Source organism: Pithys albifrons, chromosome 3 (genome assembly GCF_047495875.1).
Source record: "Pithys albifrons albifrons isolate INPA30051 chromosome 3, PitAlb_v1, whole genome shotgun sequence".
In the NCBI taxonomy this organism is placed as follows: domain Eukaryota; kingdom Metazoa; phylum Chordata; class Aves; order Passeriformes; family Thamnophilidae; genus Pithys; species Pithys albifrons.
In genome coordinates, this window is record NC_092460.1 from 50,429,811 (window position 1) to 50,443,533 (window position 13,723).

The following is a 13,723-nucleotide window of genomic DNA, read 5'->3' on the forward strand; positions in this document are numbered from 1 at the left end:
CTGCTCTCATCTACATGCGTGCCAGGATCTGACTCCAGACTACAGCATGGAGAGCCACCAGCGGGACCATGAGAACTATGTGGCCTGTTCCCGCACGCGCCGGCGACGAGCCAAGGCACTGCTGGACTTTGAGCGCCACGACGACGATGAGCTGGGCTTCCGCAAGAACGACATCATTACGGTGCGTCAGCCACGAGGCAGAACCAGGGCAGGACTGTGCAGACCCCAGTGGTTTGGAGTGCTGCGCTGCCTCTTCTGCAGGGAAGGAAGGGAGTAGATAAGCTCAGAGCTGAGTTAGAAGCCCAAGAGAAGCAGCTGGCATTTTGGGGGCTGCCTGAGGATGGGGCAGTATGTTCCTGTGGGTGTTGTCTTGTGGGTCATTCTCACTGCAAACACAAAGGCCCTTTCTTGGCTGTCACACAGCTGTGCAAAAGATGGAGTTGGTCCAGCCTGAGTCCTGGTTTAACACTTGTCACTGAGCTGTGGTAAGACTGTAAAAGCATCCGTTTGCATTTTAGCTGTGGGCATCCCCTCTGAAATTGGGGAGAACAGCGGTAGCATTGTGTTTGCAGTAGCTTCTACCCTCAAAGGCACCAGGCCACATGGGAAGAGAACATTGACCAAACAGTTGAGAAAAAATCAGGTTGTCACTGTGGACAAGCAGCTGGGCAGCTCCAGCTCTCCGTCCACTGCACTCTCCTCAACCAGTGTTTTCCCCTCCCTGTTTTTCAGATCATTTCCCAGAAGGATGAGCACTGTTGGGTGGGAGAGCTGAACGGACTGAGAGGTGAGAACAGTGTGGGTTGCACTGGGGAGAGTGGGGCCTGGATGCAGAGCATCCATTCACTCACAGCAACTGCTCTGGCACATTTGCAGCAAAGGCTCTGCTAGGTACGCAGAGTATCTGCCAGGGACAAAAAAAATGTTAAAGCACATTGTGAGGGCAGTCATGCAGCAGTGACCTGGTTACTTCCTGCAAACAGCAGGTTTGCACTCCATCCTTCTGGCACAGGGTGATTGGGAGCATGTCATCACTGCTGCATATGGGCAGTGTCCTGTAATTGACTTCCTCATGCAGTTGCCTTAATTACTGTGATTTTGAGGCCACTCACTTGCTTCTTTGGAGTTGGACCCTGTGAACTCTGATTTATTCTCAGCTTCCGCTGAGCTCTCTGTATGGGTTTCTCAGTGTCTTTGTCAGGCTTCTTTGTCCACTCTTTGTAGGTTGGTTTCCTGCAAAATTTGTGGAGATCTTGGATGAGCGGAGTAAAGAGGTAATAAAAAACCCCCTACAACTACAAAAAACTCCTCACATTAAAAAGACTGGTCATATCATAACTGAAAAAACACAGTTGGAAGGAGCCATATATTTCCCTCCTTCAGTCTGTTTGCTCTCTTTGGCTATTGACTGCTTTGTGGTGTGGTTTGACAGCTTATCTTCCTAAGCCTGTTTGCTCAGCTTCCTCATGCTGACCAAATGGAGAATGAGGGCCCCAGAGGGCTGTCAGGGCAGCCTGTGTGGGATGCCTGAGGTTGCAAAGATCCTAGAGATGAACCTTGAGAAAGCTGAGAAAGCAGCAGGCAGGTAGGCAGGAGGATTCTGTGGGCAGTGTTTGTCTTCTTCCTGCTGCCTGTGTTCTTTTTGTCCTTTGAGGTTGTGCTTGTGGATCCTCCTCATACTTTGTGGCCCTGACAGTGAATTCTCCCCAGACAGCTGTGCCCAAGGGGTCATTCTGTCTCACAGCTGGCAATGGTGAAATACCACCTGTCTAGAGCAGATACCTCAATATGTCCCCAAGGCTGAGGTAATGGGTAGGAGACAAACATCAGCTGTTGACCTAAGCAGTTTTCAGGGGAAGTGGAGAAGGCCCTGTTCTCCCTCTTCTTCTTAGCATTTGGAGAGTGAGGAAGAGCTTCAAAGGCTGACCTGAAGTCCCCAGAGAGATGTCCCTACTGACAACTCACTTGCTTCCTCACCCCCTCTGAGGGCTGATTCCTTAGGTGCAGATCTCTCTGTGTATAAACATGCCCTGTACTGCTGAGTGTTTCTCCTCCTAACTGTGGAAACAGAGAGGATCTCAGTCATGGAATTGTTAACAGTGTCAGGGTGATACCTCAAAGGGGTGTACCTCCTGACTTGGAAATTCCGCTCTGTCCCTATTTGTCTTGACATTTTGCAGCTTACAGAGTCTCAGACACCCTCAGTGCAAGCCCCTCTCTGTACCTCAGCTCAGTCAGCGTCACACCAAACTGCAGTGGTTCCTACATGCTGACTGCTGCCAGAATGGTGCTGGGGTCACCTGAGCACCACCAAAGCACAAAGCTGGTGTCCCAGCAGATCCTTAGGCAGCAGCACGGAACATAGTGCCTTACGCAAGCACATAAGAGGTAAAGGAGGCAGGGCTGGCTGGCACCTGGGAGTGGAATTGATCTGTGTAGAGGTGTAGGTGAGAGGACCACCTCCATGCTCCACCCCCTTGCCAGAATACTGAGAGCTGGCTCTTCATGTTCCTCAGTACTCCATCGCTGGAGATGACTCAGTAACAGAAGGAGTGACGGACTTGGTGCGAGGAACTCTCTGTCCAGCCTTGAAGTCCATATTTGAACATGGATTGAAGAAGCCATCTCTGCTGGGAGGGCCCTGCCACCCTTGGCTGTTCATTGAGGAGGTGAGATATCCCAGTTCCCTTCATGGGGCAGTGTTGTCAGACAGATGGGGTGAGGGAGTTTGCAGGGCAGTGTGCTGACTGTCCCTCTGCTCCTCTAGGCTGCAAGCCGGGAAGTGGAACGGGACTTTGACTCTGTGTATTCTCGCCTCGTGCTCTGCAAGACTTACAGGTAAGGCCACTTCAGACACACACCAAGTGGCAGGTCTGTGCCCTGCCCCTGCTGCTCATCAAACTGATGCTGCTCTGCACCTTGGGAAGGGTCATGGTACACCCCATCCTCCTGTGGGTGTGGTGTCAGCAGGCTGTTGTACCTGTGATGATGCAGGGCTGCCAGTGCCTCTTATTCTTCCCTGGACTCCTGTGTTTGGTTCTGGGTCTGTATCTTGCTCCCTTATGGCTGCAGGGGCCCTGTGGGCTTGGCAGTAGCAAGAGAGCAGTTGTGGTATAAAGCAGGAAAGGCCTGCACGTGCCCAGGGTGTCTCTGGAGATAGCTGAATCTCTGCTGTGATCCTTACAGGCTTGATGAAGATGGCAAAGTCCTCACTCCAGAGGAGCTGCTTTACCGGGTGAGTGTTGCCCCAAGCCCACTGAGTCCAGCTCCTGCTTTCAGGAAGTTTCCTGTGGAGGCTGCTGGGAGATGCTCAGCAGTCTCACAGACCTTCACTTAACCCCACTGGTGCTAGCAGGTGGCACCAGTGAGGGTGGGAGCTCTGGGCAAGACAGCATTTGGCTGTATTGCTGAAATAGTGGCCAGTGGTAACCACATTTTCCCTCCCTGCAGGCAGTTCAGGCTGTGAACATGACACATGATGCTGCACATGTACAGATGGATGTGAAGCTTCGTTCTCTCATCTGCGTTGGACTCAAGTGAGTCATCTGGCCCTTAGACCCTCAGCATTGTGCATGCAAGGAGCTTGGGAAGGGACAGAGTGGGCTTAAGGGCAGCAATGGTTTCAAGCTACCTACCTTAGGCCACAGCGTCTTTTCCCCCCTCTCACTGCAGCCACTGAGGGACTTGCTCCTTGTTCTCATTGTGCTGGCCTGAATCCTAGCTGGAAGAAGTAGCTCCTATCGTGTGAAGTAGCTCACACAAGTTTACTGAGTTAACCTGTTCCCACTAGGGACAGGATTGTGGGCTGGACCCAAGGCATGGGCTGAAAATAGACTATCCCAAAGGGATGGTGCTTCTTTGCCTGACTTGAGCTGACTAACATGCCTCTACTCCATTGCTGCAGCGAGCAGGTGCTGCATTTGTGGCTGGAGGTTCTGTGCTCAAGCCTGCAGACCGTGGAGAAGTGGTTCCATCCCTGGTCATTCCTGCGCAGTCCTGGCTGGGTGCAGATCAAATGTGAGCTGAGGTAAGTGTCCCCATGAGCCTTGCCAAGGTCTGGAGTGGATTTCCTCCTCCTCTGCAGGGGGTGGCCCTTGCTATGGCAGGATTTGGGCTTGCTCCATTGTGTCACAGCATGGGCTGCCCAGGGACCTTCTCCTGTGTGCTGAGGCGGCAGCAGCTCTTTAGATGGTTTAATGCAAGGCACTGTACCTGCCTGAGCCAAGAGCAGAGCTTGGCTGCTGCGACCTGTTGTGACAAGCAGGTAGCCTTTACCTGCCAGCAAACTCCTGCTGTGCCCTGCACCTACTCCGATGGGAGACTGCCTTTTCTACGCTATGTGCTCTGCCAGCCACTGTAAGTCCAAGCTGACAACAGGGAATATGCTGAGGAGCCAGTGGGGCTTTCAGGGGCTGAAGGCAGCTTTAGTGCCTGAGCTCATACAAGGCACATCACTTGGAGCCCAGGGCACACATCCATGGGTATGCTCCTGCTCTTCCGGTATTCTGCAAAGCCAGGTGAAGTCCAGGGAGCTGGAGTGCAAATCCCCTGCTGTCATCACTGCTCCAGCCTGGTTGCTGCTGCTGTTCTGTGGGAATTGGCTTTTGTCTGCACCACTCAGTTGCCTCTGGCCCCAGTGGGAGCATCTGTAGCCAGAGCAGGCCTGTGTGTACACAGTGCCCTGTTCTCCTTGCACTGCTGCTGAATGGGAGGAGGCTCCCTCCACCTCTGTGCTGTATGTCCTGTGTCTGCTTTCTCAAGCACGGGGGCAGTGCCAGTTCAGCACAGCCAAAGGACCAAGTGGGACTGGTTCATGTCTTAGATCGTACTTCACCCCACCAGCAAGGGAGTTCCCTGTGCCAGCTCCTTACAGCACTTCTGCATGGGAGTCAAGACACTTTGTTTGCTCCAGGGAGAGAGAGGGGGCTGCAGAAACACCAAGGTGCTACTGGCAGGGGTCTGCTTTTTGGAGAGTGAACCTGCAAGCCCCCATTGCCAGCTGTGTGCAGCCCTTAGCCAGGCATGTCTGCAGTCCCCCAGAGCCCAGGGCTGCCCCTGCCTTCCCTGTGCTGCTGTACTGGGCTCTGTAGGGGCTGCACTTGAGTTACATCTTCAAGCTTCTCTTCCCAGTCTGGGCCTGGCAGGATGTGAAGCCCAGTGAGGAGGGCGAAACAGGGAATGAGTGACTGTTGCTGTCTTTTCAACACTATCTAACAAGGAATTTCCTCCTTGTAAGCTTAGTGGCATGCCAGGACAAGCTGAGGAGACAGTGTGTTCGTGTGCCTGGGGGCAGCAGTTGTGGGCACAGGCTGGGAGTATCTGGATGGGTGGGTATGTTTTACCATTGCTGTCTTCGGTTTCCGTTGCAGGGTCCTCTGCAAATTTGCCTTCAGCCTCTCTCAGGACTGGGAGCTGCCAATAAAGAGGGAGGTAAGTAGGTGGCATCTCTCATCCTCTCACTCAATCGGGGGCTTTGTTTACTGCCTCCCTCTGCCCAGCCTCAGCACCCTAGCTGGGGCAGAGGGAAATGGCAGGCCCCCCTTTCCCTAGTGCTCTCCAAATCTTAGGGCCTCACCCTGTTTCAGCTGTGCAGAGGTGGGAAGTGCAGAAGGCTGCTCTCTCTGGTTACTGGAGACCTGTGTGTGCTTGGGCTCTGCCTGCAGACACAACCTTCCCTTTGCTGGGTGTGGTGCACTGACCCAGGTCTCTCTCATCCTGCAGGAGAAGGAGAAGAAGCCACTGAAGGAAGGGGTGCAGGACATGCTAGTGAAGCACCATCTCTTCAGCTGGGACATAGATGGGTGACCCCCACCCCATCCTGGGAAACTTCTTGGTGGCGCACACTCCTCTCCCCCACCCCCGTCATGTCTCACCCCCTGCCCTCCCCCACCCCACCCACTTGTATCTGTGACAAAATCCCCCTCGGGGGGCTGCCAGACCACCTGGGACAGATGGCAGCAGTGTCGAGAGGCCAAGCTGCAGACCCAAGAGAGGTGATGGCTGAGGGTGATGCTGCAAAGGGACAAGTGTGTTCTGGCTACAAAAACCAAGTGCCCCCTCCCAGCTTTCTGCATCTCTGCCACCCCCATCATCTGCTTGCCTAAGTTCTGCCTCCCCCAGTGTCCAGGGGAGCAGCCTGTTCAGAGCACCTCATGCCCTGTGGGTCATCAGCTGCATGGGGATATGAGCGTGTCCGTGGCTGTGGGGAAGAGACAGTCCTTGTGGGGTGGCTTTGATCTCTGAGAGCTGGAGCCGTTGGCACTTGGCACAGCAGATGCATGTGGAGTTGGGCTGGTGAGAGACTCACTGCTGTACAGGAGCAGGGAGAGCACACACCCTCCCCATGCCAGCCAAGGGCTCCCATCTGCAGTGGGACAGACACTTGGACAAATTCCTTTGACCTAGAGCTGGGGCTGAGAAGTGGGAACTGGCATCAGCCTCATCCCACTTCCCTGGCAGTGGTATGTGGAATGTTCACAAGAGGTGCCCAGAGTTTTAACAGCCTGTTACCACTGTAACAGCTTTAGGGGATGGTCCTTGTCTCTTCTGGGAGCAGACAAAAACCACCTCTCCCCTAAACAAGTGTTTCATGCTGTCATTTTAAGTCTCCAGATGATTTTTACTGTTAACCAAAAAGCTGTAAATTTACTCCAGGAACATACATATTTTGGCACCATTGTAGCTCAGGACAATGTTTAGGTTGAATCTGGCTCAGGGAGACTTAACTCGTCCTCCTTGCCCTGCAGTGGCAGCGGGGACATGGGTCAGAAGTGGAGAATTGCTGCTTTGTGGTGGTGGCTCTGGATATGGAGTCTGTGACTTTCTACTTGAAAGCGCTTGTCTGTGAGCACAAACTACTGATGGGATGACACTAGATTTTTACTTTCCTTTATTTGGTGGGTTTGTAAATAAAAACTGTATCTTGGGAGAGTGCTGGGCTTTTTCTTACTTTTTGACAGGGCCAGGACTCAGGTTTAATTTTTCATTTCTGCCATTTGACAGTGGTGACCACATTTCTGCACAGGCTTCTACCAGTGTCAAGCTGAGGTCTCTGCTCCATCTGTGCTGGCACCAAGGAGGCTCCTTGAATCAGAGCAGCCTGGAGGCCAGGCAGCAGCCAAGGCAGAGGCAGTTCTGCCTTGTGTCTGTGCCACTAGCCCTCCCCAAATGCAGCTCTGCAGCAGAGCCCCAGAAAAGCTATAAATACTGAAAACTTGGTGTTGTGGGGACACTGCAGGAGGAGAGACCCCTTAGGAAAGGGAGTGGGGCTGGCAGAAAGCAGGACTGGGTAAGGGAGGATGGCAGTGTTGTCTGCACAAATGTCTCCAGAAAAAGTCACTGTAGTCTAATCTGCAAAGTGGGACAATAAAAAGGACACAGGCCCTTGGAGAACTGTGTTCAGAAGCCCAAGCTTTTGGGAAGGTTGAAGTGCACTGATGTTTTTTCAAAGTAATTCCAATTTGGCATGTTGCTGTTGAAGGCGCAGTGCCATCTCGCCACCAGCTGGGGTCCAGACTAATCGGCTGAGCTGGAGGAAACTAAAAGCTGCCCCTGCTTCTACCATAACACCTACTTCTGGTTGCAGGGTAGGTAATTTCCATACACTGAGGGAATCTCCCTGCAGCTGAGAAGGATGAGGCACCACCACTTAAGCTGCTTTTTTCAGGTTTGAGAAAGACCCAGAGGGATCACCCACCCTTAGCTGGAAAAGGCAGAGTGGCCACAAGCCCTCCCACCAGCATAGCAGAGAAGTTTTTGAGCACGTGGCTGTTTGGAATTTTTTTAATAAAATGGATTTTCCTTTCAAATATTTGTAACTGAAAAAATAATTCAATTTAAAGATCGATTCTCTCCCCCATTAACTTGTCACTTTATCCTTTTCCAGTTGAATACTCGCTCTGGATCTGATGCCCCAACACCATCCAGTTCCGATGGTGCTGATCACCCCTCGCCGTTTGCTGCATAGTGGAAGAGGGAGAGTGCGTGCTAGTCAAATACACATTACAAACAAGTAGTGGTTACAGCAGAAAGATTCAGGATTACATTCAAGGTAGAGGCAGAACATCAGACTTCGTTTTTCCCAATGGGTGCAAAACTGTATGTCCAGGGGAATACCTCTTCTGACAAAGAACTATTGAACTATTATTCAAACAAATAATAGTAAGAAAGCAGAGAACTGGGCACTGTGCTCTGGGCACTGCTTGGGGAAAAGACTTTCTAACATTTCCTGGGCTGAGGCACCATCTTTCCCTCTGCCCACAGGCACAGGGTTATCCTGCTCTCCTGGCAGAAGCCCCTTGTGCAGGAGGGCTCTGGCAGGTCAGCTGGGTTCCTCCAGAGATGAGGCTCATGGTTGTGTGTCATCTGGGCTCCTTGAGGCTCTTCAGCACAGTCAGGGTCACTAAATTCCTACAGTCTCACTCCTGATGGTGGATGGGTAAAGGTGAAAGGGAGCACCTGTGAGCTCAGCCTTTCACCAGCAACCCTAGGGAAGAGGTAAGTTGGTAACAGGCAGTGGCACCTCTCTCCCAATGATAGGTACCTGGCCCAGGGCAAGGAACCAGGGCTGGGTCAGGCCAGGACTGCAGCTGAAGTGCTCCCATCTTCCTCTAGGATCTCATTGCACTTTGATACTTTCATTATTTACTGGTTATTTGTAGGAGAGAACACAGCAGGTTTTTGTGGGGGCTACTGTAACTGTGGGCTAAAGGAACATGATTTTGCTTGAGAGTTTGACAAACAGGCAGCCTCACTTTTTTCCCCTTAGCATTTCAGAGATCCTCCCACTTCCCCCATACTTTCCTCCTAAGAAACCCCTTGCCTCCTGCACCCACCTGGTCCCACAGCTGGGCAGCTGTGCCGGGGGGAGCTGGTGGGAGCTCTGTAAGGCAACTGCGAATGTACTCACTGCTCCAGCAAGCACCAGGGCTGCACCAGGAGAGAATTTAGGGGCTCAGGGGAGTGAAGGGGGTGCCCCCCACTCTTATTCTGTGCTTTAGGACGTGATGCTGCAGCTTGAGCAACAGAAAGCCTGTGGGGAAGGTGGGAGCAGGGTCGGCCCCAACCCAGACACTGAGAGGCAGATAAGAGGCTCTGACTTGCTTACATCTCAGGGGAAAGAGAGAGAAGGCGGCAGAAAGGAAACTGCCAGCAGGCTCCCCCTGCAAATGATTAAGAAAGCAGCTCCCCAAGCAGTTAACAAGCAAGTAGGGTTCAGGAAAGCTGGAGTCTTCCCCCAGCTGCAAATAGGGATGACTCCAGCCAGCTGCCAGTTTAGTGGATATGGGAGAACACATTGTGCAGGGCTGGCATTCACCTGCTCCACCATGGAGCTGAGGTACCAGCACTCCTGTGGCATGGCCTCCCCCTGAGAAGAGAGCCAGGGATCAAAGGTGCAGGGGCACAGCATGTGGCTGCTCACAGCTACCCATTCCCAGCAAGAAGCACTGCAGCCCAGTGTACAGGAAAGGTGGAACAGCATCCTCAGGTTGATGCTGAGGAGGATGGCAGGAGATCCTTTCATTGCCTGAGCAGGGTCAGTACCAGTCCATATGATTTCAGAAGCCATGGTTTCCCCCACCTTACTCAGCCAGAGCAGCCAGGACCCAGCATAGGGCCAAAGCAGGATAGCAGTGCGGAGGTGCCCACTCTTGTCAGCACTGGCCTGGGGCCCTAAAGGGACGCAGGGCACCAGCTCACAGAAAGCAGCCATTTACTTTTGCCTTTTACCCTGTGTGACAGGAGGGAAGGAAGAGCAGAGTTCAGCTGCTTAGTACTTGCTTTTAGGCTTGTGCCTCTCCCCACAAAGGGGCCCTCACAGTCATACTAGTGAGCCAGGACCGGTGCTGTGCATACAACACCCCTTCTGCAGTGCCACTTGGCCTTCCTTGCTTGCTGGGTCTGACTATCCATCCCCAGTTGCTTCTTTCCCCTGGGGCACCTGCTGCAGTGAGGCAGCAGCACAGCAAAGGCAGGAGACAGATTGCACATGCCCCCCAGTGATATGTTGCTTATTGCCAGTTGTGCCCCTCACCCGCTGCCCAGGGCACACAGGCACTTTCTTGTCCCTAGCCCCTGCCACAGGCAGACTGCCCTGCTCACCCTAGGGATGTTACAAGTGCTGTGGAAGCTGGGGGCAATGCGGTGTGACTGAGAGCAGTTTTAACATATAAGGACTTGATTTTAGCACCTTAAAATTCTGTTTCACAGCCCAAAGTGAGTGAAGCAAGCAAGCAGGCAGGCCTCTGCCAAGCTCAGCAATATTTGGGAAACCAGCTCAGACATTACCAGGTTGGTAGGGAACCCTGATTCCCTTTGGCTACATTTAGAAAAGGTGCCTGTTCTGCCCCGCTTGTCCCAGCCCTGTGGCAGAGCAGACCCTCCCCTGATGGATGGCAGGTGGTGCTGAGAGCTGCCACGCAGGGCCCCAGCCAGCCCCCGTGCCTGTGTGTCCTGCTCCGGAGGTAGAATCCTCTTCCACAACTGTTAAGACCAACCGTGCTGGGGCAGCACAAACCCCTTTATCTGCCAATCCCAGAAAGGTGCGGAGTGCTGCCTCTGGAAACAGCTCAGGCCCATTCATGCTCTGTCCCACGCGAGGGAACTCATTCCTGGCTGCGCACTGCCAATGCTGCTCCTGCCTGGAGGAAGAGAGGCTGGTGGCTGGGCTCTCACCCAACCTGGGCCAGGCTGCATGGAGTGGGCAGGAGGCCGCCAGCCCCACAGCTCCTGCAGCCTCTCCTCTCCACCCCCAGCAGCCGTTCTCCCTGCCCTGGCCTACTGCCAGCTTTGTGCAGGAAGGACACTGTTAGGGGAGGAGTACAAATACTAGGAGCTCGTTTCTTTTTTCTTTTTTTTGGTTGACTGGCCTCTTCCCCCTGCATGCCTGTGCCCTCCCACTCCCTTCAGTCTCTGCTCACAGAGTTACAAGCAAGAATCCCAGTGCAGCTGCAGATCGTGTCCATCAAGGAAGTCTGTGGAAAAGAGGCTGGGAGCTGCGGTGCTCAGGGGAGCCAGGCTCATGACAGGCCCCCCGGGCAGCTCCAGCCAGTCCATGCTGTCCAAGTTAGCCTCAGCCAGATCCAGGGTTATACCCCCAGATGGCTCGTGCGCAAAGTGCAATTCCGAGGTGTCCATAGGTGAAGGCGGGTGGTCCAGGATGGCCGAGCTGCTCAGCATCTCACTGTGCAGGTCATCAATCAGGGACAGTGGCTCCGGCCCGTCATGGCCTGCTGTCAGCAGGGGCAGGCCGGTGCTGCTCTCCAGGAAGTCCTCCAGCCGGCCCACGGGCACCGGCTGCCCCAGTGACACCGGCACCGCCAGCTCTGGGGAATGGTGGCTGCTGGGCGGCGGGGAGCAGGCCGGCGTCACCGGTGGCTCCTTCCCAGCTGGGGACGGCTGATCCTTGAAGTCAGCAGAAATCTCTGCAGAAAGAACAAACAGGCAGGCCTGGTGAGGAAAAGCCTGGCTGAAAACCAGAAGGATCCCTCCCACCCCCCAGGGTCACAGGGACCTCCCCAGCGTGAGCCATCACTGTCCATCAGCTGGGATAAAGACACTCATCCTGTGCTTGCCTTGCTATGGGGAGTTTCCAGCCCAGCTCTGGGGAATTCAATCTCTGTCCAGTATCTCAGTAGCCACGTGCCCAGCTCTGATGGAGCAGAGCCACTGAGAATCACAGAATCATACTAATGCCTGGCTGGCATCTCCCTCTGTGCCTTAATGACTACTGCCCATACAAAAAGCACTGGAAGGGACAGTGGAGAAAAGACCAAGGCCATGACAGACTCTCCCTCAGTGCTTTGCAACCCCCAGACTCAGACCAAGACTATGGGAAACGCTGGCTTTGTCTCCTTACCTCCACTTTGGATGAGGATATCAAACAGGTCGTCCATCTGCTGGCTGGAACAGCCGTTCTCCTGGGAAGAGTGAGTACAGGATTAGCTTCCTGTTTACCAGGGGAGCTTCCACCTTCAGCAACACCTGTAATTGCTGGCTCTCTTCCCTCAGCCCAGGGATGGGGCTGTTATCTAACAAGAATGAGCACACAGAGCCGTGGCACCAGAGTCCTCCCAAGCTGTTACTGGCTGGCAAAGTACAGTCAGCAATGGCAGTCAGTGGCTTGGGATTTTTACCTGGGGTTCAGTGTGTCCTAAACCCTCCAGAAGGAATTCAACTAGGAAGGTGCAGTTGTGTTTCCATTCTCTATCACTGGCCCACATCATGAAACTAAGCAGGTTTACAATGGCAGCTTTTCATCTGCTCTCCAAGGAAACCAGGCAGAACAACTGCTCTCACCTGGGCCTTTGGCTGTTGCTTCACGGCCTCTTCATAGCCTGGTGGTGGCTCTTTCACTGGGACCAAGGGAACAGGAAGAGCAGGTGGAGGAGTTCCAAAAAGCGGTGTATGCTGTTGCTGCTCCAGATCCATCCGGGATGGGGAAGGGGCAGCAGGAGAGCCAGGCTGTGATGAGGGCTGTTTAGAATGAAGGCAGGAGTGATCAGGGAAAAGTCAACATCAACTCCTGTCTCAGAGCTGCTCTGAGAGACTGTCACCCCTCCCTTGGTGAGTGCTGCACAGAGGTCTGCACTGCTGTACTCCCAGCAGTCTGCTTTCTTCCCTGGACTATCTGCACTATGCCCTGCCTGCTGGGGAGGAAGACAGATTTCCCCTTCAACTCAGCTGGAAATCTTTTGATTTTTTCCAGTGCTAAAGCTGCCACACCACAAACCACCACCTCAATGCTCCTGGATGGGGAGAGTCTCATCTGCCAAGCAGGGGATTCCTCTAGCACTTTGGAGAGAGAGAGAGGGCACTTCCCTCATGTGTTCGGCCTACTCTGTGTTATACATCCAGGGCCTGTCTTTACCTTACAGTGCCTACTCAGGGGACACAACATAGCCTCACTAGCAGCAAGTTTCACAGCACAGTGATGGGCAGAGAGCTCTGGAGCACTCAGCACTCAGAGCTCCAAAGGAAACCCCAACTGTTGCCGGAATTGGTGCTCATGACTCAGCTTCACCAGATGAATCAGCACACAACTGCCCTCAAGAAAAGTTAAAACGAGGATCATGCTTCTGCCTCTATAGCAGCTGTGCATGACCCACACTGAAACTTGGTCCCCTGGAGCAGTGATCCCTGGGCAGCAGCTGAATGCCATTTCCAACACACCTAAGCGCTGATGTCCGTCCCCATCCTGTTTTCCCTGGAAAGCTGTTCATATGTTCTGTGCTCCACATGTAGAGAAGTGATCCCAGGCCCTGGCCGGCAGAGCTGGTCTGGGGTCCACTCTCTCCCTGAGAGGGCTGGGAAACATCACTGTGATGCAGGCCCCTGGGATGTGCTGGGGGCACCTTTTTTGATACACGGGGTGGGCCGGTTTTGCAAAAAGCATCCATTTTTAGGGAGTGTTTAAGGAAACACTGGGGAAGAAAGGCTGCAGGTTTGGAAGTCCTGAGGAAGAAAATATGGTGCAGGGCGGCTGCCTTGTGACCTTACAGGGAGGCAAAAGGACTCACAAAGTCCCACAGGTACCTCTGCACCACAGAGGCTAAGGGACTCTGAGAAAAAAAGGGTGCCTTCTGCACTTTCTCAAAGATCTTAAAGCAAACCAAGGCACTGACCCTTTGCCAAGTAGGTATCTCACTCTGACTACACTGGAAATGCCTCCTGTCTTCAAATCCTTTCCAGGAACTAACTCAGAAGTGATCCTCCAAGCTCTAAT

At 53.5% G+C, this 13,723-nt stretch overlaps 2 protein-coding genes across 4 annotated transcripts in view; one reads left to right on the top strand and one right to left on the bottom strand.

The window, feature by feature from the left end:
• SGSM3 (small G protein signaling modulator 3) overlaps window positions 1–6,928 on the top strand; it is a 30,448-nt gene extending 23,520 nt beyond the window's left edge. For all 3 annotated transcript variants that reach the window (XM_071551830.1, XM_071551828.1, XM_071551829.1), the window contains 10 exons: window positions 26–181; window positions 733–787; window positions 1,225–1,274; window positions 2,517–2,669; window positions 2,768–2,838; window positions 3,187–3,235; window positions 3,451–3,536; window positions 3,905–4,027; window positions 5,370–5,430; window positions 5,722–6,928. In XM_071551830.1, the coding sequence (XP_071407931.1) occupies window positions 26–181; window positions 733–787; window positions 1,225–1,274; window positions 2,517–2,669; window positions 2,768–2,838; window positions 3,187–3,235; window positions 3,451–3,536; window positions 3,905–4,027; window positions 5,370–5,430; window positions 5,722–5,805 (888 nt within the window). In that variant the 3' untranslated portion in view covers window positions 5,806–6,928. The remainder of the gene's footprint in view (window positions 1–25; window positions 182–732; window positions 788–1,224; window positions 1,275–2,516; window positions 2,670–2,767; window positions 2,839–3,186; window positions 3,236–3,450; window positions 3,537–3,904; window positions 4,028–5,369; window positions 5,431–5,721) is intronic.
• An 840-nt stretch (window positions 6,929–7,768) lies between these two features.
• The window catches only part of MRTFA (myocardin related transcription factor A), an 86,143-nt gene continuing 80,188 nt past the window's right edge, over window positions 7,769–13,723 (bottom strand). Inside the window, exons 12-14 of the mRNA XM_071551827.1 lie at window positions 12,298–12,474; window positions 11,858–11,918; window positions 7,769–11,423 (exon numbers count right to left, since the gene is read on the bottom strand). Coding sequence (XP_071407928.1) covers window positions 10,924–11,423; window positions 11,858–11,918; window positions 12,298–12,474 — 738 coding nt within the window. The 3' untranslated portion in view covers window positions 7,769–10,923. The remainder of the gene's footprint in view (window positions 11,424–11,857; window positions 11,919–12,297; window positions 12,475–13,723) is intronic.